Raw genomic sequence first — 27,520 nt, 5'->3', positions numbered from 1 at the left:
GGGGTTTTAGGGGTTTCTAATTACAAATATGAGTTTAGGTATAGGAAACTCATAAGAATTAATCAAATATGGCGGACAAAAATAGACATTATATAATTCTGCACAAAAACTTGCTCTTTAGGGTTTGGGGATCTCTGATTGTAATTACGAATCTGAAGTCAATTTTCAGAAATTTTAAATTGTGGATACATTATTATTGTTACTGACATATATATGGATGTGAATTTTTTTTTTCACTTATTTGCACTTTACATAATATATTCGGTAGATAATCACATATTTTCGTCACATATTTTTGGGCAGAATCATGTAATTTTGATAGTTTTTCAAAACTGACGTCAGATTCGTAATCAGCGACCCTGAAAACCCTAGGATCAAAGTTTTTGCGCCAAATAACCTTTTTCCAATGATTTCATCCGCCGTCTTGAATCCGCCATTTTTAATTTTCAAAATTTCCATAATTTTCGAAATTTAAACACTGAATCAAGGTTATATTCAAAGTTGAAGCCAAGATATAACAATTAGCTCGAGAAATCAAGCAAGGAACCATTATTTGATTTTTACGTAAAATTTCACCCTTTTCGAGCCGCTATTTTGCAAACAATTGATAAAAAAAAAAAATTCTTAACCAATAGGTTTTTAAAGTACAGATAAAAATTCCACGATTTTTGCAGAAAAGAGTCTGATTTGAGTATTATAAAGGTTCTATGTAAATAGTTTTTCAAAATAACTACACCGAAATTTCGCTGTTTTTTTTTTTTTAATTGCAAATTTTTCATAGAAAATCTAATTTTCATGGCTTCTAACCTCGATATTCTGAAAGAGCACCCTTGAAAATAGCCAAGTACTAATTTTTATTAAAATCCCATTGTCCTAGCGTTGGCAATCGGTCAAACATGACTATATGAAAAATGTCATTTCGGGCGTTAATGGGTTAATCTCGCTGTGTACGATTAGAATCCGCAGTTAGTCTGCGATATTCTGAGACATCTGGCCGTGGTCATCTGGTGAATATGTAAAAGTGATCGGTGCCGTACAAAATTCTAGGAAAGGTTGAAAATTAGTAGAATAGTATATCGAAACATCAGGAACACGAATCCACTAGTCAGTCGGTCTGATTCCGAGACAGGGCTCACAATCAGTCAGTCACAGTGGCGTAGCTAGGCATTAAGGGGCCTGGGAGCAAGGATGCAAATTGGGCCTCCTGGGTAAATAATGTAATATATTTTTCTGGAACTTCCCCTCCCACCCTTCATAAATTTGTTTCCAATAAAAAAGTAAGATATTCGATTTGTGCATTCTATTCACTGTAAACTAAAATTACCATTTATCGAAAAAAGATATTTTACATTTTTGACGAAACAATTGATGTAACTATTGATACAATTACTATATTAAATTGATGTGAGCATTAGAAATGGAAAATATTAGAAACAGAATTTTATACCTAATAAGGTTATGGAAATTAGAAGGATAATGAAAGAAACAGAAATCTAATCGTTATTTTATATAACTCCTTTAATTCCATAAATTTATCGGGACGATGTAAACATGTGTTTCGTATGATTATCCAAGTGAAATATTTTTTACCCTGTGCCTTGGGGACTCCGGGGCATCGCCTCGATTGTCCCAGACTAGTTACGCCCCTGGTCCGTCAGCACTTCAATGATCCGCGAAAGTAAGTTGCGCACCGGGTAGCATGCATGCAGGCGACATGACAGCGCTGCAGGTGGAATGTGCTCGCGATCGAGCAGCGTTTCATCTAAAGTAATTTAATACTGTGAGAAGCAGGATCAAGTGGTTTTGATGTATCGGGCGATATTAGTAATAACAGTCAATATAAATAACTTGAAGAGTATAGCATATTCATTTATTAATTTAAATTCTCATCTCCACAATCAGAGTTGTCATCACTGTCAGCGATCTCCGTCTCGTCATTGTTTTCTTCATCATATACGAAAAGATGATTATTCCAAAATATAATTTAAGCTATAGTTTTTAGAATATCACGTCGATAAAATTATTATTATTATTATTATTTACCTGATTCCTCATTATCTTGAATGATGACGTCTCTAAGAAATGTGGAAGGTTACGGTCCATCATACGAGTAAAAATCATATTTTCCGTTAATCTCAACCCATATAATCTTGACGACTGGCATCGATGTTGGTGGTCCCTTATAAACACGTTTCGGTTACCTCTTCCGATTCGTTATTATTTTGTACTAGGTGACCACAGCCACGTATCCCAGAATCTTGCTGGCTGACTGAGGATTCTCAACATATACGCGGAAATGAAGCTGCATAAATTTGATCATATTTTCTACGTTTTTTTTAAGCTCGGACCATCAGCTCCACGATTGAATCTAAATAAATCCGTTTTCAAGTATTTCTGCCCCTTTTTTAACGGTACCGTGTTGTATAAAATTAAGTTTAGAGAAGAGTTGAAATAGATTTTTCTCAAATGTACCTGAAAAAATCTGAGCTTAGTTGCGTAAAAATATTTTAAGTAAAACTAGAATTTTAAAATTTTTTCTATAATTCCAAGAAATAATCTTGGTGTACCATAAATCTACCGAAATTAATTTTTTACTTACTGAGAAGCTACATCTGTTACAAATAATTGAATTTATTTGGGTTCTTTCCCGGTTAAAGTATCGATACACATGAAGGATGGTTATAATTTGGTATGCTCTGGGTTCGGTGAGGGCTCTTGCAGGATACTCATTGAATGATACTGTTCGACGAATGTAGTTTTAGTTTCAGGATATTGAATGGTTTATTGTTTACAATTAAAAATGAATAAAAGATCAGGCGTGTGTCTTGAGTCACGTTTTGGTGAAAGGTAAGAAGAGTAGTCGACGAAAGTCGGAATACGAGTAAATTAAGAGTGCAGGATGGACGCGAGAATCTAGAGCACACGCGAATGGAATTAGCTGAGTAAGGCCGATAATGAGTGGCGTGAGGCTGGATACAAACAATAACATTACCATAAGAAATGTGAGAGAGTTAGCAAGTAGGCACAATAGATAGGGAAGACGTGTGGCGGTACGCGGCACGTAACATAGATATTTCTAAAAACTTTCTAGAACTTACTGAACATTGTTAGAACTTTTTTTCGCCAAATTGAGAAACTGACGGAAATCCACCTTCTGAGTAAATCGTAGAAACTTCGGCTATCATTACTCGCACCAGTAACAAAAATATAATTTCTTTCGAGTTTTAACTATCCACATATTTTACATTTCAATAACGAATTCAAATGATGAATTTTTGAATTACATAAGATAGAAATGGTTAAAATTTGCTACAAATTTATGAACGAAAGATTACAAGCCACACAAAAAAGTGTGTTGTCTGCCGGACAAGTTTTTTTTTTTTTCCCTAAACCCCCATATACTGTAAGTTTCTCCGTATGTGGAACGATGCGTGTACCTTATTCAAGCAATCGGGGCTGATGTTCGGGGGGGGACATGTTATTTCAGTTTCCACACTTCCCACCTTTTAAGTATTCTAATTGATTTGCAAAGTTTAGTCAACCAATCAGAATGCTGGATTGGTAGGAAATGTGAAAGGTAAAATTACATAATCGACTCCCAGGTTGAGTATCGTAGCTGGTCTGTGGTCGGCTGAACTCGGCTATATTTTTAAGTGGTGGGGATTGTCATAATTAATGCGACCCGAACTATCAGTTCTCCGTTTGGCTACTAGTTTAGTTTGCAAATAACCTTCAAAGCGAGCTCTTCCCATTCTAACTTGATTGGCTTACCTCAAGGTTGCACTGCTCTTAGTGGCGGAAATGAGCACTACGCTTTGTCACCGGTGGTCACACTATTTGTATCACTCCCCACCCTACGAGTTTCCAGACCTCTATGTAAAACCGTGATCCCGCCAAGTCCACCACAGCTATCCCAAACATTGTCAAAACAAATGATATTCGACGTCGTCAAGGTAAATAAAATTTGACCTTTGACATCGCTTTGAGATAATTGTACCAGGATACGTTGTTCCATGTTTAGAGAAATTCACAATGTAACCCATGATCTGGGGGTGATGGGGCAATTTTTACACTAGATTCAACATGTAGGTATGGTTGGCTGGTCCCTCTGACAACAAACTTTCTTTTGTATGCGTGTATTATTAGTCACAAATGTATTTCGACGGATTAATTCAGAAAAATTCTGATTTGTTATTCCGATTTACTCTCACTGATATTTTATGAACCAGTTTCAATTGTATTTACTCAACCGAGATGATAACTAAAGGGAAAGATTTCTCAATTCACTATGCGAGTCAAAAACAATAACGTTAAATTTAATTATTCTGATCACAGGACGGGGAAGTGAGGAAAATGGTTGAAGAGAACAGCACCGCCGTCAAGCAGCGTCGGATTTCGCTATTACGTGACTCGGATTTCAACTATGACAACGACATCGTTGACGTTTAGCAACAACTATAGTTTAAGTTAATATAATTAATAAACGAAAATCGAATAGTGGTATTATTTAGATAATGTAGCACACGCGAACATAATTAGTAATTTATTATCTATCTTGATACTAAATAGGATATTGAGAAAATTGCTGAATACAAAATCTAGTAATTATTTCATAGAGTTCTTCTATGCATGACAATTACTGCTCATGTGCCGATTTCGCACATATTTGCTCACATGCAATACCGACCCCAAAATGATATTAATACTAGCTTGAGTTGAAAAAGAAAGAAAAATACTTCAAGGTGGTTGGTTGCCGGAAAATCGATTAAAAAAAAATATCTATTTTATTACAACATGGTCGTAAATTAAGTATTTATCAAAATATTATATTGTGAGCTACAAATATCTCTTGAAAAATACAAACATCAAAACTGCTTCACCGTAAATCACCTCAAAATCATTGAAATCCTAATAGATTCTTTCAATTTCACTCTACGATGGTTCATTTTATGCAGAAGACTATTTTCTATAAAATCATTGAAACAGTTTGTTTTAATCATGTTGGCATCATTAAATAATCAATTTTATTATATATTGCATCAGTATTGATTATGATCAATGTTAAGATATTCCATTCCCAGTACATGATTGCTGTTCATACGCAACATACCTTCGTAGCACACAAGCTGCCGATGTATACACAAAGTCGCTCTGAGCGCACAACTCAACAAATGACAATATTGAATCGATTATTGGAAAAAAAGAATATTGCTTCTGTAGAAAATGGTCTTCTGAATGAAGCGAGCCATTGTAGAGTGAAATTGAACGAAGCTACTAGATTTTGAACCATTTGGAAGCTATTCGAAATGACGCATACATATCTAAGATTTTTTTAATAATTCCAGTACTTCCTATTTTTCAGTTTTTTACTTAGATGTTCGTGGTTTGCGAATATACTAATTTGGTCGATACTTAATCTACGACCATCTCGTAATAACATTAGTGAATAGTAAAGATTTTTGGCCAATCAACCTTCTTGAAAAAAAATAATTTTTTTCGCATTCATGTCCACTTATCTCGGCAGTATTGATCGTTGTTGGTAGTTGAGAACCACTTGTTTGACAAATTTAATACCATAATAGTTCATGAAATTTGCTGAAACGTAACGTCGTTAACTCTATACAAATACACTTTTTCGAATCGTATTCAGCATTATCTTTATAAACTATTAAACGATTTCACCGATTAAATAGTATTGTATAATATAATACGAAAATCGAATTTACCTATAATTCTTGACTATTATTTTAGTTTCAAGTCGTAATACAGATATTTGTAAATATGTAAATTTTTTTTCAATCCTTTTAATGAACATGGAAATTTACAGATTGAGCAAAGAAAAAAAAATCAATCCGAAATACAATATATCTGGATGTTTATTATTTATATTGAATTATCTCTAAGTCCATTCCATTTTTAAATTTATTGTGCCATATAGTATATATATATACATATAGAAATCGATTATAAACAGACACATTTTTAAATGAACTTTTTTGTTAAACTTTTGATTTTAAGTAAGACTTTACGATTGGGGGTTTTATGTAATCAAATATGTATATTATACCTACATGTGATTAATGATTATTTAACAAACATCTTGTAAACTGATTTTGTGATTATATTTATTCAAATTTATCTTCCAGCAATACAACTATTATAAAATCACTCCAGTTAAATCATCAGACAGAAGGGATAAATTCGACAATAGTTTAAAAACTGATGTTTTTTTTTCATCCTTGTATTGTTTTAATGTGAAACATTATGCGTATATAATTTTTTATTTGATTCTACTTTTTTGTGATGTGCCAAGTATGCTTTTCGAAAGTAAAGTGTCGTTTCGTCATTATGCTTAAATATTTAGTTTCTTCAACTTCTTAGATTTTATCGTTTCCTACGCAAATATCAAAGCTGTTATAAAGATCGTTTTTCCTAGATTCACATCACATTGAAACTGTATTTTTATATCGATTTTGAGAGGGTACACTTAGCAAACGGCGCATCAACCCGCATGAACTTTAGCTCGTGGCATTTTCACACACCATTTGTTTGTGCACGACTGCGACACACGTGAACACACGACGCATTTGTACACTGAAATTTCGATGTTACGACACTTATGCATATGGCACCATTGCATATGATACTTCTGCACACAACACTTCTATCCATGGTGAGGCGGGAAAATTTTTGAGGTGAAAAATATGAGGAAGATCCTGTATGAAAAAATATATCTAACCCTATCATAGTCAACTGTGTTACTTTTTTTATAAGTGGTTTGGCTGTGAAATATATCTTTCAGTCGCAGTGCACGAAAGCCTAACTCTTTTTAACCATGTCACAGTCACCTTTTGCAATTTATTATAAGGGGTACGGAGATTGAATGTTTCGTAGCTACAGTAGATAGTGTATCTATGTATGGAAGTGTGGAAGCCTAACTCTTTCGAACCCTGTCACAGTCACCTTCTCAAATTTTTTGTAGGAGTTATGGGAGTTGGCTGATAGCTACAGCACACCGGACATCAAAACTAGTGTACACAAATATTGTGTGCAATAGTGCCATCTTTTAAAATTCTTGTGTGCAACGGGGTCATGTGCTAACAGGGTACAGGCCTTGCACAAACAAATGGCACGTAAAAGTACCGTCGGCTAAAGTTGCTGTGGGCTAATGTACTGTGTGCAAATAGGCCATTACCTCGATTTCAGTGGGTTTCTATTCAACCAGTTTGCCAGTAAGTTCAAGATTTCGTTCAAAGTTCGTACTACGCAATCTATATTATCACTTTACACATAACCATTTCGTCGCCTGCGAAGAGTTCGAACTTACATTTCTTACCTATACCTATATGCGAATACCACGGTCTTGTCTGGACCCTCCCGGCCCCGCCGCCGCTGTTAATAAGATCGTAACGAACCTAGTGGCGACTACTGAACACAAAAATTGCTTCAATAAGCGACATATCCCCTCCAATGGAGTTTCCAGACCTGTATATAAGACCGTGCCCAAAAGATTCCGTGTGTGGCGCGATTCCCGTGCCATCTGTAGCAGACGGCTGAAACTCTGTCGAACTGTCCCCTTGCCTATCACAGTTGTTTCAGCTACCAAACTGTCAGCTTTGCGTACAAAAACTATGAACTATTCGGCGAAATTGGAAATTGACGGCTGGCAGATTGGACGATTGCGCTATGAAGTAGCGTGAGGGACTAGGGGGAAGGCATTTTTCAAAGTCATCTTACCGTAAAAATTTTCACTCCACTAAGCTCAGCTGACCAAAGTCGCGCTTTGCATCTTGGGTAACTGAGGCACTAATTCATACCTTCCTGAATATTGCCTTAGTTCTAAGTACTGTTCGTGATTCTCTCACATCAGCTGCATCCTCAGTACTGATCTAAACGCGGAATAAAGCGAATCATTAAAATGAATCTCACTCTTTATTTCGATCTGCATGTGTTCTCAAAACCTTCGCCTTCAGCCAACCTTGTAGGATTAAAATTACCGAACTTCCTCTATTTCTAAACAGGTATGTCGAAGGTAAAACAGAAAATGCACGATTAGGAATAATTGTACACGATTCAGTAATGATATATTTTCAATAAGTATGGGGTAAATATGCTTACACGAGTTTTGTGATCCAATCAGGATCAACTTATCTTATTCAGTTCTTGCAAGTGTATTTGGTTTTTATAAGGTAGTTTGACCGTCTCTATCTTCGTTTCTCTTCGGCTTACGTATGCTATTCAAGGTTCGAATCATACTTTCTGCTTAATTCTCTTTCCCACGTTACGATGAACTAAAATTAAGAGCTGTTGGGGTACGTGCCCTTTTTACCCCTACCATAGAAAGGCTCTCCGTTTGTCTCATAGTAATACGTTCCAGAGCACCTGGCAAGAATAATGATTATTTCAGAATGCTTCATTCAGTCCATTTCCAAACAACCATAGTATGATAAATTATCACGCAGTAAAATATAGTTTTGCAACCCAAGTAACACACGGTCGACATATATTTGACTTACAAGGAAGGTATCTCAGGTCAATCTCTCCGATTTTTTTTTTTTTTGTATCATGTTATAGTAGACTAACAACTAAGCGACACTTATTGAAGTTATACTTCTTTAGGCGCGTTATGAAAAACTGATGAGAGTGAAATTTCAAGATGCGCGCACATCACTGTAACACAAAATTAACAGGATGAAGTTGCCCACTGAACCGAATTCATTAAGTCTCGAAAAAAAGTTACCAACGAAATAGAAATAAAACCTCTCTTAGTCGCGCATGTTGGTACGCTTGTCGCCTCTGATTACTGTTTTCATATTTATTTATAATATTTATCCACATGGTTTTAGTTTTTACAGTCACAACACGTGTTTTATTTTCATACAAGTGCGAATTATATATGTGGCAATAAAATATATTCAGTAGTGATTTAAATTGAATATTTGGATTAATATTATTTACTATTTGTGAATATTAGTGAAAAAATTGTGCTAAAATACTTTTTCAAGTGCTCCAATATAATTGAGGTTAGTTATCCGTATGTATTATTTAATGATGCCAAAGAAGTATAACTTCTCACGCGCGTACATAAGTACACGCACCCATTTTTTTTTTTTATCTACCATTAAACAATTTAAGGGAGTGAATCCACTTTCCAAGGTAAGATATGTCTGGGGGCAATTTGGCAGTTTCTTTTTTAAATTGAGGTTTCGGCAAAGTAGCGAACTCGACAGTTCGAATCAAAGTATTCTATCGCGCGCATTATTGTCTCATTTCACTCGCTGTTTAAAATCGTCCTCACACATGTACTCACACTCGCGTGCAATGCTTACCTATTTCTCTACCTCAAATCTAGCCGCTTGGCCGTGTCACGCCTCGAAACTAATCAGCCGCAAAATCATATCTGCGTATCATCTGTGTATTCTCTCGCCTTTGAAAACCTCGGTTGTCGTTCTGTTCTCTTGCGATGCAGATCGTATCGCCTTGTATCTTTCTCAACTAACAATAAAATATCCTTTATTGTTATTTAATCATCATCTATTTCAGTCATCATCCCGCTTTCTCACTATTGCCATTTCTCACTAATTCGCGGATCCCATATCAATAATCCAAATCTAGCGCTATCCCTCCAAACAATTGAGAAAATTTTCATTTTTTATTTCTCGTTATGAGAAAACTTTTCCAGTTGAATTGGTACAAAAATATAAAGTTCTTATGGGTGAAACTGTCAAATCGCCCCTTGACATGTCTTAATTTGGAGGGTGATTTCACCCCCTCAAACTGTTGAGTGGCAAATGGAAAAAAAATAAAAAAATTGGTGTCGCTTAGTTTTTAGTCTACTATAAAATATTACAAAAAAAATCAAATCGGAGAAATCAACCTAGGATAACTCCCTTTTTAGTGTCGGCGGAAAATGGAGTCAACTAAGCGGAGACTGATGAAGAGAGCGATTGGAAGCCAATAATTGATTACATGTCAACCATACGTTCACAAATGTCCGCTCGGCTGTCAATTTACATTCAATGGTGTACAAGTCAACTATTAATTTATTCGTCGTTAAAAAATAGTAATACAAAACTGTAAAAATTTCGATATCACCAGATCTTTTTGATGTCATTACATTCGGCATGGCGGGTTCTGTACGATGTCTAATTTTTGTTTAATCGCTATCTTGATCTTGACCTTTTTAAAGATATTCGTTGACATATGGTCGCCACACTGCACAACTTCAGCTTTTGGCTTACAACCTGCGATCATTACCACATCGTTCAAGTAAATTGTCACCGTTTTACCAACTTTCTAAAAACTCTCAGTCAAATTTTCTATCTGTCGATATTATGACAGTTTTAATAATCTTAAAGGAAGTGTTCATTCGCTACTAGATTCTTAAGTTACGCGTCTAAGATGGCGAATTCATATCGATCGAATGTTGAATCCGGCTTCACTCGATATGCCCAGTTGTAACTGGGATTTTGTTTGTAGGATACATGCAAGCAATTGCTCCATAATGATAATAAAGGTTAGCCTAAGGCAACAAATAAATCAAATGTTAGTCGTCATTTTCAAAAGTGTGCTACTCGGGAATATATTTCAACTTACGTAAAGTTACGTTCCCGGAACATTTCAAACCTTGTGACATTACGTTGCTACAACGTTCTTAAATTATTCTGAAGCTTGCAAAGTTAGGTCGCTGGAATATATCTAAAATATCACAAATCTCACAATCTTTACGTTGCTGCAATGTTTTTGAAATAATACGTACTGTAGGGGTGAAAAATATATGATATGTGGTTCCATTTCCACGTCTTTCGCTATTTTCAATGAAATGTTTTTCCCATAAAAATATTTAGCAATGACTTACGATTTAAAGTGGAGGTAAAAGCCCAGCGCGACTATCAAATTCCCACTACAAGAATTGTTGTAAAAATCTTCAGCATCGTCGCACTGTACCGCTAAATGTGAGCTCTTGTTTCTTATCGCCTCTCCCATATACATCCAAGATCTGTCATGGCTACATCGATCTGGAAACGTTTACTACATCTATGAGTAATCGAATCTCGTAATATGTTAATGTTATAAAAAATGATGTGTTTGATAACTACAATTATGGCAATTTTACATTTAAATATTTTTCTAAGCCGCTATTATCAGGATATTGGTATACAAAAATGTATTTCCTTAGAATCTAGATTTATTTAACCATCGTACTCACATGTTGGGAGTATTTCATTGATATTAAATGTGTTTGGTAACCAGGGACACTTTTTTTGGTAACGAACTCCCGAATTGGGGAAGAAATCACAGGTTCCAATTGGATCAAGAACGCCATAAACTCCGCCATCCGTATGCACGACGTCGACCAAATTAGACTGGGAAGAATTCAAACGGCAGGAGTTATGGACGTTGAATGGCGGATAGAAGAGTGGAAGAGCCGGATCCAGGCCTATAAATAGGAGATTTCATCACATGGCTGACGTTACAATTAAGCTGCAGACTTTTGTATCCGCTGGAGTAATTCAACAACTTTGCGGCTACCAGTAATTCGTGTGGGTCGTGAATGATTTGTTTGAATTAGATGTTGCCCCGCACATCCAGCGACATGTGCTCCCATTGAGAAGCCGATAAACCAACGCTGGTCTATCGCAAAACCCATATCCGAAATGCTTGCCATATCTCTGCCCAAGATGTTTCCGACTTCCGGCACTTTGACCGCAGCTGACACGTAATCGAGCTTAGAAATTGCGCTCCAGTCAAAGCAGCAGATATGTCCACCAGTATCGAGTGATAGTAGAGCTGTGGAAACACGGAGATAACACCGGTCAACGAAATTTCATTTTTTGTGTGTAACATGAAAACTTTTAACCGACTATGTTAGGGACAAGGTGAAGTATAATAAAATTGATATTAGAATGTCTTAGGTACGAATAGTTGTGTTGTATAATGATTTTTTTAGTTCTTCTAAAAATACAGTTTTTACGAACAAAAATGAGGTTACATACAATAAACGCTCATCTATAATCATTTTGTTCATTTACTAAATAGCAAAACACCCTAAATCAACAAAGGTAAGTCAAAACGATGAACATTCAATTTTACCGGCAGTAGCTGTAACACAAAAACTAGACCTGATCGAATCAAAATAAATATGGTTTTATAATGAGAGTAGATAGCTATTTAAAAATTAGTAAGCACCTTTCTTGTTACAAAATTTTGTTAACCAGTGTAATTATATTGCAGATGTTGTAGCGGATTTTGGTGAAATACCTGACGTGATCGTCAATGAGCTCTTGTTGCGACAATCCTCCTGCCAACCGGGAACGAAAACCGTTAAGGAGAGTGACGCGTTGTTGAATAGATTTATCAGGTTCGTCGCATTCCCTGATTCTATGTCACTGTACTCGTCAGTTGTTCTGAAAAGTAAATGTTTAATCATTATGTCACAAAATGTCATTCATAATTCATTCATAAATATTATTGAAAATAGCCAAAAATTCATGAAAGATGGAACGCGGTGCACATACGCCCTATTCTCAAGACGTCTTTGTGATATGAATTTTGATTAACAAAATTAGTTCGTCAAATGAGCAAACAAATGGTTAGATTTAAATGTTTAATATTTGATAAAGTCAATACCAATGAAAATTATATAAGTGCTTGAATTGCATTGTAAATGTATACGATAACAAAAGAAAAATACAAATGATTTAAATATAAAGTAAACTGATAATTAAATTTATACCGTAATTCTTAGGTTGCTATTCCTAATCGATTCAAGTGAAATTGTGAAAAATTATAAGTTGTAAATAGCTAAATATTTCTAATTGTAGGCTATTTAAATTTTACTTTCTGGATCACTCTGACAAGGAGAGGGCGCGAATATTGGATCACCGATTCCAAAGCCGTTTTAATATCATAAAGTACTTCTCAATAGTAGTCTAATTGTAACGTGTGCTGCAGAGAACGTCATTCGCAGCCATTTCTGAGAAAAAAAACTATTGAAAATTATCGCTGAACTCATATACCACTAATGTTGTAACAACTGATGTCGAAGTACTCCACCACACCACGCTACCGGCCCGGGTCCAATCACGGCGTCGGTACTTTTTTTTTTTTACAATGCATGTTACTCATTTAAAGGAAAGGTGCTACGGAACAAGTTACAAGGCTATTACTTTCCGTTACAGATGTTGAGAAAAAATTGCGCATGCATTGCATGAGCGTTGCTTTTATATTATGCGCCTGGTGCGAAAAAAATTTGTCCCTCACCTGTTTTTAAGATAAATATCATTCGCACAAATGCACCAGCTGCGCCGAAAATGCGAGCGATAGCGATGACTGATTGACAGCCTTACACTTACGTTACCTTTCGAAAAATAAATTATGTTGTATAATGAATTATAGCCTTGTATTATACTTATTCCGTAGCACCTTCCCTTTAAATTAGTAACTTGCATTGTGAAAAAAAGAGTACCGACACCGAGATCGAACCCGAGCCAGCAGCGTGGTAGCCGAGCGCTTCGACGTCACTTAATACAACTGTAATTTTCAATTTATTTTTTCTCGGAAACGTCTACGAATGGCGTTCTCTGCAGCACACCTCAGACTACTATTGTGAAGTACTTTATGATATCGAAAGGGCTCTGGAATACCTGTGTGAAGTTGGCCCCTCAAGTTTCACAAAAATTTTTTTAAAAATATTTCGGATTTTGTACTTGTGCGAACGAAAATTTTGGCCGTGCTAACGATATACAAACCATTGCAGAAAAAAAAAGAAAATTCAGGGACCAGAGTATAGGTGTCGCTATTAACAGCGTAGAACCGCTCACTTCCAATTGACCATAGTCATTGCACATACATACCTATCTCGACATTCGGGGCAACATAACCGCACTATAGAAGATTGCATTGTAGTTGGGTCATGTCATATGAAGTATTAATAAATAACACTTTTTGTCAATAAAATACACAATGGGTAAAACGTCCGTAATTTCTCGATGTTATTTTAATGCTATTCATAGCAAAAAAAAAAAAAAAGAAAAAGCTTGACTGCTACGAAAGCAGTCATAGACTCACCTAGCGCATAAATATAAACTAAAGCATATTGCACACTTCAATAACGTATACTTTTTTCACAAGTATATCTAATAAAAGAATATTTTCATTTATCGATACTGAATTAAATTGATTTCTTTAATCAATACAAATTTATTTTCGTTGGCTGTTTTGAGTTACAGCCCACTGAACATCACCAAAAAAAGTAGATCCACAGTACAGCTAACTCCTAATTTACGTTGGCACCGGTTGTATGTTACACAAATTATCATAAATTTTACGATACTCATGCATAAAGTTGCGTATTTCGTAGTAACAAACTTTTTTTTACAATCACTGGTAAAGTAAGTGAAAGAGAAGTCGCTATATTTGTTAAATTATAAGATTATTCGTAATACAGTTCCATACTGAAAATATTCATGTGTCTAATCATATAATGTTTTGAAAGAATTCGACGTGTAATTTATTACATGATTCATTTCGTAAATTCGATAAAACATATATATAAGAAATCACATAATAAATTACGAAAGCACGAACCATGAGGTATACTAGATTAAAAATCATATAATCAACTATATCGTGAACTATATGAATTTCGATCTAGTATATTTGATGATTCGGGCTTTCGTAATTTATTATGTGATTTCTTATGTATTGCATCGAATTTACAAGATAAATCACGTAATAAATTACACGCTGAATTTTTTCAAACCATTTCATGATTTGACACATGATGAACATTTTCAGTGAGTCTGCGTATTATATACCAGTTGCGTTCTATACTACCTTCTTCCATAAATTTTATTGGTTTTGTATTGCAAATTAAATCCATTCGAATGTTCCCGCTAGTCGGAAAATAGCAGTTCCACACTGTTAACAGCACCACCTTTTTTCCCAAAAAATGGGATCACTTTCTCACGGAGAAATACGGAAGAGATTTGTCTCCTTCTACTCTATGCTCTGAGCTTAAGTCCATCGTTGTGTCTGCATTCGTTGCCTTTGCCTGTCCGTGTATTTGCTGACAGGTTGCCCGTTCCGCGGGTCAGCTTGGCGGCCAAAGACGTTACAATACGTCATATACTTCATTCAGTTATGCTACCCTGCGTCTTGTTCAACGAACGGAATATTAGTAGGTGCCGCAGATCGTTTCGTGCAGGTCACCACCTCCTATTTCAAAATTAAATGCAAATCTCTACCTGAGAACAAGACGGAAGTGATCGCCAACGATCCTAAATTCCCTTCTAATGCCAACAATACAGTCTTTTCCGTAACAGCTGTAAAATAATTTTTTTACCAACGACTTTTGTATCTCATCACATTTTATGTATTCAGTTTGTTGTAGAAATATTTCTAACGAAATAGTCAGATTTGATAGTTCTCGTATTATTTTCAAATTGACAGGTAGACAAAAACGAAAATTCGTACTATTGTCTGCAAATAAGAATGACGATGATGGTACTGGTGAAACTTCATTTAAATTAGCGACTTATAAATTTTCTACACCTGTTCAAGATACGTTCTATCAAAACTTCAAGAATTCAAGAGTCAACTTAACTCTGAAATAGAAAAGTCTGATGCAGGTTTTGGAGACGAGAAAAATCGTTGAATTATGAAAAGGCTAAGACTGAATCTTTTTATGGAAAAATCAAAGTTGAAGACTTTACAAAAACAAATTTTAAAAATTAGAGACAACCAGAGCGTCCTAGAATAGAGGTTGATCAGCTTAAACTAAAAAGAATTGCATCTAATGGAGATTCTACAGATATTCGAGATCTATCCGAGATAATTAGAGCTTGTAAAACTCTTAATCAATTGTGAGACCAGAGTTTTGAAACTGAATTTAATTTGTCGTGAACTGCCACTCATCTTCATCTACTGTCACGAAATTATCATTCTTTAGAGGGAAAATGACACGTAGAAGCTGTACCTGTCAAGTTTGCATGACCTTACACTGGTTTACATAAAAGTCATGTTGTTCAAACTTTTTATTTGCTGTGATAAGAAATTTAGAATGTGTGACTTCAATCCTTGGACCCAATCAGGTAGCGCTCACCTCCAAAGATGATAAAGCGCGGGTACCAATATGTATGGGAGAAAACGTGACACCGAGTAAGCGGAAGTGTCAACACCGATCTTTAATCCTTCTCCGTCGCTTCCTCTCCCTGCTCTCTTCTTGTCTTGTGGCAAAGAGTATATAAAAATAGTTACAATTGAACTCTAGTCCTGTCTCTACAGATATAAGCTCTGGGGCCTTCTACCGTCTAAACCGTCTCCCATTAATTTTGAAATTATTCTTATCTATCGAATTAAGTTATCGCAAAGTTGCGCATGTGATATTGTACAGTAAATCAGTTAAAGCGTGAGTAACTGCGAGAGTACGTAGATCGAAAGTTAATTAATCAAAACGTTAAATCATAAATAACGAAAGAATTATGTGGACTTCGATCCGGCTTGGTGTGAGCTTTGAAATGTCCTGCCTATTCCTACGCACTGGTACTGACCTTTCGGCAGAGAACCTCATCTCTTTACATCCGAAACACGATAAAAAAAAAAAACAGCAGCAACAGAGAAGCTCAAGCTCCACTTGTGATGCATTTACAGTATCGAGTGAGTCTTCCAGACCATGATCGGGTTATTGATTGGATCTAGTACAATGCAGGGTCTACGGACAGGCAGGAGCGGCGGACTTACATTTCCGAGGTGTAGAACCGAGGTTATTCTTGACTAGTATAAAATAACACGGTTAAACTTTTCAATCTTTCCTATATAAACTACACTCTGATTTCACTTCGATGTACTTAAAGTTACTATTCTGCAGTTGATAAGGTTGATGAATTCGTTTATCCGAAGTTCGAGATCTCATTGTTCAACTATATCTTGGTGAATGTGTATTATAGCTGCATCGTCCACATGATCTTGCAGCATCGTTGATTTTCAAGTAATATTAAACAAAATTTACAAAGTTCAGCGAAGATTAGGGTTTTGGTAAGGTCGATTATACGTGAACTGTCGAAATACGTTTTCTTCAGTGCCATTTTCAATCTGGTACCATTACATAATAATTCACAGAGAGAAGAAAAAAAGCAGATTTCACTCAAAACTGCAGGAAAAGAGGGACACATCACGGTTTTTGGTAAAAAGAGCACCCTTGTCAACTATATTTTTTACTATAAATTTAGTACATTTTCCTTTGCACACAGTAGTATTCATTGCTTCTAGAGCAAATTTTGCATTTACGAAGTGTATTTTATCAAAAAACCTAATGAGTCCACTTTTCCTGTAGTTTCAAGTAAAATCTGCACTTTTATTCTTCCCATGTTTTTATAAATTCGGATTACGCAAAATAATAACTAGAACTTCCTACTTTGAACGTTTATTTATTCAATGGATGTCCGCTTGGCGTCAATGAATTCATAAAAGTAGTGACACACCAGGGAACCCACGAAAGTCGGTAATAGTCAAGAAATCTTATAAATTGAGAATAATAAGGGAATTACGTTGCCTTGCGAGGTGAAATATATATTAGGGTGATTTTTATTTGGGGGTCGAAAAAATTTTCATTGTGACGCCCCCCAGACCTGTTCCAAATTAAAAAAAAAATCTGTGTCACGTTTCAAGTCCCTACAGCATTATGGACCACAACCAGTGAATGCAAAGAATAAGCACATTTTTTTTTGTCAAATTCGAATTGTTCATGTACAAATATATACAATTCAGACCTTTAATTTTTTTTTCATCACAGTTCTTAATCGATTTTTGCCAAATAATAAGAGGCTGAACAGATAAAAACCGCTTGGCTGCAAATATTCATATTTTTAAGCAATATATTATTTAGGAAAAATCGATTAAGAACCGTGATGAAAAAATAACTGAAGATTTAAATTGTTCATACTTTTACACAAACAATTCGAATTTGACAAAAGAAATACTTATATTCATCAGAATTCATTGCATTTATGCGTTGAAGCCCGTGCCCATTGATATAGCCACCTTGAAAATTTACACATTTTTTTCTCACGATTTGGAACAGGTCTGGGCGGCGTCACAATGAAAATTTTTCAGATCCCCAAATAAAGACTATCTTTATATATATCACACTAGTTCGACCGTTGTTGCTCTATGCATGCACTATCTAGTCTCCTTATTATGACTCTCATTTAATTTCACTTCAAAGGGTTCAGCATAAGTTCTTCAAAGAGATGGCATTTATATTGGGTAGACCTCCGACTTTGAAGAACCACGATTATGCCGGTATTGTGAGAACTCTAAATATCTGTTCCCTTGGTTCGTACAGAAGTTACGTTGATGCCATTATCTTATTTAAGGTTTTTAACAATTTGACAGATTACCCCAAGATGGTGGGCATTTTTGAATTGCATGTTCCGGGAGAATGCTTAGGGATAATTACTAACAATTTCTTATTTTATTTCCCTCTGGAGAGATCCGCTATAGATCGGTCTACAGCCATTTATTTAAGTGAGTTGGCCTAGTGCCATATGCGATGGTTGGTCTTATTTAGCTATACCATCGTTGGGTCCAAGGCATTATGTAAAACCAATCTATTTTGTTTTGAGCAGCGCGTCAGATATTTGTCAATATTATTGTTTTCTACAAAGATATTGTAACGGTTACTGCTTTTGATGTGTTGAATGCACTTCAAATCCAGTACCGGTGAAGTGTCTTTGTCCAGTAGATTATTAATTAAAGGTGATTTTGAAATATTTGGAGCTCTGGATGAATAAGGAAAGGAAGTAATTACTCCCTAATTTTGTCGTCCTTGATTGGCAGACACGGATAACCCTACCGTTACTCCAATTTGCCGACGCGGGGCTGCATAGCCGTTTCTACCCATCTAGTACCTGCCACAGACGAGGTATTCCTACCTTTGCTACATTTTATTGAGGGTAAGCTATCAAAACCCTATTTAGATCTGCTTCCTATAAGTTAGGCTTTTCATTCGGCTCAAAAAGTCACAACAATGTGACCTCAGGCCGTAATGCATTCAATTAGCAAAGTTAAAATTAAATTCGGGATACGGAATTCTAATTTTGAAAATACAAATGAATTGTCGCAAATTACCGGCTACGCTCCGGTGAGCAAATTGACCGCCATCCATACGTTTTGCAGATGCAATTGCTTTGACCAAAAAGTAAATTGGCAACCTAATCAGGCGCTCAACCGCGGGTTTGCTGGAAAAGTGAGATTTTGCTGCCGTCTTAAATGGTCCACGCGCTACCGTAGACGTGAGCATTGCTGGTAATGCCCTGCTACCTGTTAGTGCCATCACGTTACTACGGTTGGCCCCAGTCAGCTCCCTGCAACTCTGTATTTCAGAAAACGAGTCTATGTTGTCACACTCGGTAGAGAGCGTTAGTAGTACAGTTGCACGGTTTGCGCGATTACCTTTACGGCCTTTACAGAGTGCAACCCGTGCAACTGCACTACTAGCGCCTTCAATAAGAACTAAAATTATGTGACATACTAGGTTACTCTTTTTACTTTTTCGCTCGATCTAGTTGCAGGGGGCTGGCCCCAGTGGACCGGCATTACTGCGGTCGTTCGTCAGTGACTCGTGATGTACCGGCATCGTGTGATCACTCGTCGGTAAGTTGGCGTAGCTGTATTCGTTCGTGATGTAACGGGATCACCACGGTCTTACATACAGGTCTGGAAACTCGGTTAAAATTTCAGTGGTGGGGGTGTCCTCTTATTGAAGCACCGGCCGTTTCGCCTAGTGACCACGAGTGTCGCTGCTATCGAGAGGTCCAGGCAAGGTCCCTAGATTATACAGGTCAAGACACGCGTGGGCAAAAAAATGAGTGAGAATGCGCCAAAAGTTTCGTGTGACAATGGATGCTTTCCATTTAGAGCACAATATGACACGGTGTAAACATTTCTGGTCTGTTCCTTTGCCCGGATTGACCGCTTACAATAGAAATTTGTACACTGTGTCACATTGTGCTCTAAATGGAAAGCACTCGGTGTGGTTCTGATTCCTGACTTGTCATAATGATTAACCTCAAAATATATACGTGCTTCTATTTATTTCGAGAACGTCAGGACACTAAGGGCGCAACTCGTTGATGCTCCTCAAAAAATTGAGCAAGATTGGTCGAAACTGGTCGGTGCGGTAATGTAAGTTTGATATTTTTTGGGCGAACGCGCATAGAAATTTTTACCACGTCATAGTGGGAAAAACTGGAACACGCGTGTCTTGACCTTCCTAATCTAGGGACCTTGGATCCAGGCTGTGTGCGAGAGACGGAAGCAGATTTCAAAACCACGGACGGTCAACAACCTGTTTCCATCTCTCTCGCACAGTCTGAATCCCTCTACCGCAGCTCAGAATACCTCTATCAGGCTGCTGCTTTCCTATATTTGTTTATTTATCCTCAGTCTTGCCCTTGTTTTCTTAACGTCGATTGGATCAGTGTCCTACGCTCTTGCATTCGATCATTACCCATCAGCTTTAACCTTCAAGTGGAGCACTGTGTATGGAATACCCAGGGATGAATTATTATGTGTTTGTTCCTTATAAATGGTAATGTTGAGGAAATTAATGTCGCGTAGGGGAAAAAAGTCTACAATCTCAACTACAGACACTCCACCAGAATCATCATGAGATGTTAAAACTAGCTGAATTAGAGTCTAGTGTAGTCAGTCTATGGGTAGACGCTACCCAGTGCTCTTGTAACGTCATTATGTTGACAGTTTAACTAAAGAAATGATTTGTGCGAAGCAAGTGTTTTAGTGTATTTTTTAAGTGTTTATGTTATCAGAACGCTGAAATAACTCTTGGATATTCAGCATCGTAATTCCGTTTTATGTGCAAGGAACATGCTGCTAAAATTTGTGTGGAATGTATTATACCATCCAATTATCCTCTTAATATTATACAATATTTATACTTTTAAGAGTATTTTTATTACCGAAAAATAAATGACTTCTTATGCTTAACCAAGAATTATTAGTTCAAAATCTCTTAACTTTACCTTGCTAAATAAATGTATCTTTTTAATCGAAGAACATTTTTTGATCCATTAATTTCGCAATGTTGGAATGGCAAACATTGTCATTTCAAATTTAAGCACATTGGCGCCAACGGGAAGTATAACGCTATATTGTACCATCGGTTCATTATGTTTTCTTTTCCGCTGTATCCGTTCTGTTCTCTGTACGCGCCAAAAATGAACGGCATCGTGTCAAACATTAATCCACTCATTTTACCTTGTTCATAACCGATCCACCCAAAACTAACACGCAAAAATGTGATGTTTTTAAGAAAATCATCACATTTTGACAATTGTTAATGAATTTTTTATAATCATACCGCAAACACCTTTTTCCCTTTTTCTACACCGTCTGAAGTATCGATTCAAAAAAAAATTTTTAAATCGAATCATTTGATTGCAAGATATAAATCACTAAAGACACACGGGTATGACATACACATATGTTCCTGAATTGGGAAGCCGCGACAGTTCGTCTCTTGAGGGTTGATTTTGTATTCATCCTTGAATATACCGAGCCGTATACGTGACGCATAAATATGCAGGTGATACATTTCAATTTAGTTCATTCAGTTAAAGTTGAATTTGTGCTACATTTATTATTTTCAAGTAGACAATATTTGTAGAGATAATTAAAATTGATTATTTGACCACTCTCTCGATAAACACTCATTTTGGAATCGGCAATATTTGATAATTTTTCCTGCATGATTTAAATTTCTATTCATTCGGTATTTCTTACTAAGAATCAAACCTTTTCCAATAAGATTTTTTTTACAAAGAATTATAGATTAATTCATATCTCTGATCCGATGCTAAGAAGTTGTACAAATATAGAGGTAAGTATCCAATAGCAAGCCCGATGAACGTGTTACCCATGAAAAGTAAGGTCTAGAGATCTAGAATTCTATGGCTTTTACAATATGATAATAAATGAAAATGGCAACTCATTCAAAATATCAGCATCTAATTCTTTACCTATAGTTGGCGGAATTGCTGGTGTTCTTTTGATTGTTCATATATTGAGTGTAATCGTTTAAGGTTATAAAAAATAACTTGCACGGTGAACCCCGTAATTGAAGTGGCAATTTCTGAATGGCGTGTTCCCTCAATCGTTTGCAGGACACGTGGATCATTCGTAGTTTGACTTTGACTTATTATATTATAAATAAACTTACCCTGTATACTCACTTTTCATAGCACCGGTAGAACAAGACACTGGTGCCCAAAACAGTTGAACAACCAAACAGTAAACACAATAAATCACCAAGCATAATTTACTGCTCAGAGAAAATTAGGAGCGCGAATTACCTGTTAAAACAACCGCGCATTGACTGTCTCTGCATTCGACCGGTTTCCCATATTTATCAACGAACGTTTTTAAATACAGATTTGCAATGTTAAACTTATCGTCCAAACACTAATACAATAATGCTGTTTGTGTCTGGCCTTGGGTAGATATCGTTAATGTCAGCGTTGCGCACGTTCTCGAATGCATACACGTGCAGCGTGACTTGAATTGGAGGCCCGTAACTTCGTTGCAATAAATCGGTTAATCATCGACATAATATATTTGGGTCACAAATTAGGAATAATTACAATTGCGTCAGAACGTTCGGTTACAAGCCAATAATGCTCTTGATGTATTAGTAGTGGCTCCTATTCTGATTACATACCGCATAATTAACCACCACATTTAGAAAAGTGACCTCGGCACCGGTTGCTGCATGGTTTCTCAATATTAGGTCAAGGAAAGATCTAGTAAGCGTAGACTGAACTGAAGCAGCATTTTCTTTCAAAAAATTCAGTGGTAATAGGTTGAACATTCTAAAATTATTGGCGTGGTGTAGTGAAGATGACAATTACTTTCGAATTCTTTCTGCTGTCGCAGACTCCGACTTGATACCGTCACGACGGTCTGCTTGACCGCTTAACAAGAATTCCAACTTTGCATCTCATTGCAAAAAGAGCCGTTAAAAAATTGCCGCAAAATATACATTGCATATCACAGTCAATCCATTTTTAATAAGTTCACTGAAAATAATTATAACTTCCGAGCTGATCTTGATAAAAATCAAAGTTTTAATCGAACCACTACAACAAGTACATCACAACGCACAAGCGTGCGTGACTATAATGTCAAGTTTTGAGTTTTTCCATTTACAGTGTCAGCGCATTCCAGTCAGAAACTCCAACAAGTGATAAGTTGAGCAATTGGTCTATAGTCCGGTCAATTTAGTCATAAAAATAGTGATCAAATTACAAAAATTCCGACAGAGCTGAAATTTGGTAGAGATCTTGTGTTTACCATTATAAAGAAAAAGAAAAAAGTCCCCATCGATCCCATGTGTGCTAAAAAAGTTATTCAAGGTCAAAGGTCAAAAATCATCGGTTTTTTCGATTTTTCTCGTTAACGGTTAATTTTATCAAAAAAAGTAGTTCATACCAAAATTGTAGATCATAAAATTATCCACAAAAATTATCTGTATACTTTTTTTCCTAAGAATTATCATTTCTGAGATATCGCGATTCTGAAAGTTGAACGAGTTACATTCTGTATATAATATAATTAATATGCACGCATATGTCACGGATATACATAGCATATATAGTATATATACAGAGTGTATATATAGCATATATTATAGTATATATATATAGTGTATATATAGTATATATACTGATATACGTAGTATATATGGGTCATTCCATGTCAATTCAACAACGTTGTGACGGAGATTGAATCCTCTTAGATTGTTATGATTCTTTAATATGTTTTTATACATATAGAAAGAAGTCCTCAGCTAAATTTTTAGCTCTTTATCTCTTCCCATTCCGGAGTTGTCGATTTTTGAAGAAATTAACGGAAAAAACTCATGTTTCTAACAACAATTGTAATAAACTAATTAAATACAAAAATTTTCAAGTATTTTTTGATGCTCTTTCTGAAAAAAAATACGAAAATTGAAAAAAAAAAATTTCTTGATGCTTTTTTGGCCATTTTTGGCTATTTTTAATCGAAAAATTGGATTTTCGTTCAATGGGACACTTTTGATTTTATCCAAAAAAATTTACCAAATTCTACGTTAAAAAACAAAATTTTTGAGCCATAATAGAAGATGGGATTTCAATAACTTCTAGTGAAAATAATTTGAAAACAATTTTTTTTTCAGTAATTTTGATTTATTTTCCGAAAAAAATTACTTTTTAAATTATTTTCACTTTTCACAAATTTTTGTATTCAATTAGGTTAACCAAATTTTTTTTCGGAAAATAAATCAAAATTACCGAAAAAAAATTTGTTTTTAAATTATTTTCACTAGTAGTTATTGAAAGCCCATCTTCTATTATGGCTCAAAAATTTTGTTTTTTAACGTAGAATGTGGTAAATTTTTTTGCATAAAATCAAAAGTGTCCTATTGAACGAAAATCCAATTTTTCGATTAAAAATGGTCAAAAAAGCATCAGGAAATTTTTTTTTTCAATTTTTGTATTTTTTTCAGAAAGAGCATCAAAAGATGCTTAAACATTTTTGTATTTAATTAGGTTATTTCAATTGTTGTTAGAAACATGAATTTTTTTCGTTAATTCTTCAAAAATCGACAACTCCGGAATGGGAAGAGATAAAGAGCTAAAAATTTAGCTGAGGACTTCTTTCTATATGTATAAAAATATATTAAAAAATCATAAAAATCCAAGAGGGTCACCGTCGCAACGTCGTGGAATTGACATGGAATGACCCATATACGGATATACATAGTATATATATAGTATATATGTAAGTTTGCGGCCTGTTTACCCAAACTTATCCATGAAAAACAATAAACACGCTGAACGGGTTACGGAAAGGATAACTAAGAGTGAACACCGCGAAGCCATCGCCTCGGGAGAGAGGGGAGTGATTGACAGGCGCTCGAGACATCCACTAGCGTCATAGTGAATGCTCCGCAAAACATATTGTTTATTATAAATTATTCTTTGTCATTACTATTAACTAAGCCTGCATTCCCGATCGTCAAAACCGACATTGTTGTTGATTTAGGTGACTATAAGTGTTATAATTATTTTTGTTATTATTTATGTAATTATTTGTGATCGGTGTTAATATAGTGTTTTAGTATCGTTTCTACATCAACCCAAGTCGTTGAGACTCAGGAATTATTATTTCCGCAACCCTTTTAAGTTATAAGAGTCACGCTTATAACTTAAATATATGTATATAGTATATATATGCCGATATACGTAGGATATATATAGACGGACATTTGATGTAAGTAAAAATGCTTATTTGTGCCTCTTAGGGCCGGTTTTTCCAACTCTGGGTAAAATTTACCTAACCGTTAACCATTGTAATTTGATAGGGTTACCCGTCAGATAAATTTTACTCAGAGGTGGAAAAACCGGCCTTTGTATTAACTACCTCACAGGTGGTGTGGAAATGTGTGCATATTATATAGAATATAACTCGTTCGATTTTTAAAATCGCGATATCTCAGAAATGATAATTCTTAGGAAAAAAAGCACAGAGAACATTTTTGTAGATAATTTTATGATCTATAATTTTGGTCTCAGCTATTTTTTGATAAAATTAACCGTTAACGAGAAAAATCAAAAAAACCGAAAATTTTGACCTTTAACCTTGAATAACTTTTTTAGCACAAATAAGATCGATGGGGACTCTTTTCTTTTTCTTTATAATGGTAAACCCAAGGTCGCTTCCAAAATTCAGCTCTATCGGAATTTTTGTAATTTGAAATGTCTAAATTGACCGGACTACTGCCTAAATTGATGACCTTAACGCTTTGTGCTACAGCGTCTCGTATATGATACACCTTTTTTGAATCGGTTATTCAAGATTTATATTCGAGTTTTGAGATATAATTTTTTTTTTTTGTTGCATGATTGAACTTATAAGATATCACAATCAATGTTGATGTTTCAGAGGAATTACGACGATGCCGCCCATATAGTCGAGGCTAAAAATAAACAAAGTGTTGAAAATTCATGTTGTTACAGAATAAATATAATTGTGGAAAGGTTATGAGGACTAAAAAACTGTGTCTCGGTTATCTTATATTTTAGAGGTCGTTAAAAACGAGTCCGACGGCCAAATTTAAAAATTCGAAATAGCGGTTCCAATATGGCGGAAAATATAAAAGTTGATCTAATGCGCTTGAGATTCGTTACTCGGAGATTTACAGGGTCGCTGAAAACGAATCCAACGTCAAAATTTCAAAATTTATGATGGCGGATCCAATATGGTGGCGTGAAACAATAAAAATTGATCATATTCGTTCATATTAGATATACCATTTTGAATATTGAAAATTTTTCAGACCTGACACCATTTTTGAAATCAGCGACCTCGAGAACCTCTCTATACCCAGATTCAAGGGATTTGACTGCAAGGAAAAATGTATGCTTCAAAGGGTTAAAGGGAAGTAGGTTGAACTGTTGACGAAGTGAGGAAATCATATTTCACAATTCTCTTCTTTCTAACATTTTTAAACTTTGAAAATGATAGTATTTGCAGTCGTGCTTGTGTGTCGGCTCAAAAAAGTTCATCAATTGATGTCAAAACGCGGAAAACATGGGATTTAGGTGTCAGTATAGCGTACTGTTCATATCATTAAATTAAGCGACCCTTGTTCGAAGTATGTTCAGAATTTTCATAAATTTTTCGAATGTTTTTTTGGTAAACACCATATTATTTACCAACGTTGGAAACGATTTCGTTACTCTGAGAGCAGACAATGTGAAGTACGTTTCCACCACTTCGTTGGTACTTTAAGCTCCGTTTGCTAGAGAGTTTATTTCAAGTCAAATCATTTGTTATTCGAACCTGATTATGTTGTGAAGGTATACATTGGTTAGTTATATTTGTCCTTAACAGGATGCTATAGTTCAATCTTCATCAACCGATATTGTAATTTTGCAACATTTTAGCAATTTCCCCGAAGTAGCAGTATAAAATGAATTAATCCCATTATTAGTTAAAAATATATTCTAACAAGCATCTAAAACTCACTGACGTTGGTAAAAATTGGTTAATTTGACGTAGTGAAATATAGGCGTGTTACTTTTCTGAGAAAAGATGGAGAAGGAAGCAACATAGTTCAATGGATGCAAAATGTTTAATTTAAATAAAGAACGAACTGAAAAATTTATTGTTATACAAAAAGTGACGTACTAATAATTTTACGTCGCAGGTCTCATCAATTTCGATTATCTAAACGGACTCCAACCAGTTTGCGACGATAATACGTAATTTTATAAGTCCGCGTTAAAATTGATCCATAATGACAGCTGCTGTTGACTATAATAGTTGCGTAACACAGCCACCTTGATTCAGGTGTCAGGCGGAAGGAAAGGACGAGAAGACGAACAGTACGGGAAGACACCTTGCCGACTGATCTTTAATTCCCCATAGCAGTCACATAATCATTGTTAATACCATT

The 27,520-nt window shown here is 35.5% G+C and overlaps 2 protein-coding genes across 8 annotated transcripts in view; one reads left to right on the top strand and one right to left on the bottom strand.

The window, feature by feature from the left end:
- LOC107221015 (F-actin-uncapping protein LRRC16A) overlaps window positions 1-4,765 on the top strand; it is a 95,956-nt gene extending 91,191 nt beyond the window's left edge. For both annotated transcript variants that reach the window (XM_046732493.1, XM_015659852.2), the window contains one exon: window positions 4,336-4,765. In XM_046732493.1, the coding sequence (XP_046588449.1) occupies window positions 4,336-4,361 (26 nt within the window). In that variant the 3' untranslated portion in view covers window positions 4,362-4,765. The remainder of the gene's footprint in view (window positions 1-4,335) is intronic.
- Window positions 4,766-6,323: 1,558 nt separating this feature from the next.
- Window positions 6,324-22,390, bottom strand: LOC107221014 (lipase member H). 6 transcript variants are annotated; one of them, XR_006903010.1, is made up of 7 exons: window positions 22,250-22,390; window positions 12,262-12,407; window positions 11,533-11,790; window positions 11,210-11,440; window positions 10,859-11,018; window positions 8,119-8,382; window positions 6,324-8,013 (listed from the first exon to the last, which is right to left on the bottom strand). XR_006903010.1 is itself a non-coding variant. In XM_015659850.2 (6 exons), exons 1-6 carry the CDS (start codon window positions 22,334-22,336, stop codon window positions 8,298-8,300), a joined length of 963 nt encoding a protein of 320 aa, XP_015515336.2. In that variant the 5' UTR covers window positions 22,337-22,386; the 3' UTR covers window positions 8,060-8,297. The 6 variants fall into 6 exon arrangements, 3 of the variants coding, with proteins under 3 accessions (XP_015515336.2, XP_046588451.1, XP_046588450.1); XR_006903008.1 differs by having other exon boundaries at window positions 22,254-22,386; XR_006903009.1 differs by lacking the exon at window positions 22,250-22,390 and adding an exon at window positions 14,964-15,257.
- Between the last annotated feature and the right edge of the window lie 5,130 nt (window positions 22,391-27,520).

This window comes from Neodiprion lecontei, chromosome 2, assembly GCF_021901455.1.
Source record: "Neodiprion lecontei isolate iyNeoLeco1 chromosome 2, iyNeoLeco1.1, whole genome shotgun sequence".
In the NCBI taxonomy this organism is placed as follows: domain Eukaryota; kingdom Metazoa; phylum Arthropoda; class Insecta; order Hymenoptera; family Diprionidae; genus Neodiprion; species Neodiprion lecontei.
The sequence above is the reverse complement of the archived record's forward strand: the minus strand, read 5'-3'. Positions and strand labels throughout refer to the sequence as shown.

Bases quoted from the DNA above. Each gene is read 5' to 3' on its own strand.
- LOC107221014 (XM_015659850.2), bottom strand. From the start codon at position 22,336: ATGCTTGGTGATTTATTGTGTTTACTGTTTGGTTGTTCAACTGTTTTG. The intron at 12,408-22,253 runs GTGAGTATACAG...TTTACTTTTCAG, and splicing joins TTCTACCGGTGCTATGAAAA to AACAACTGACGAGTACAGTG. The intron at 11,791-12,261 runs GTATTTCACCAA...GTGTTTCCACAG, and splicing joins CTCATTGACGATCACGTCAG to CTCTACTATCACTCGATACT.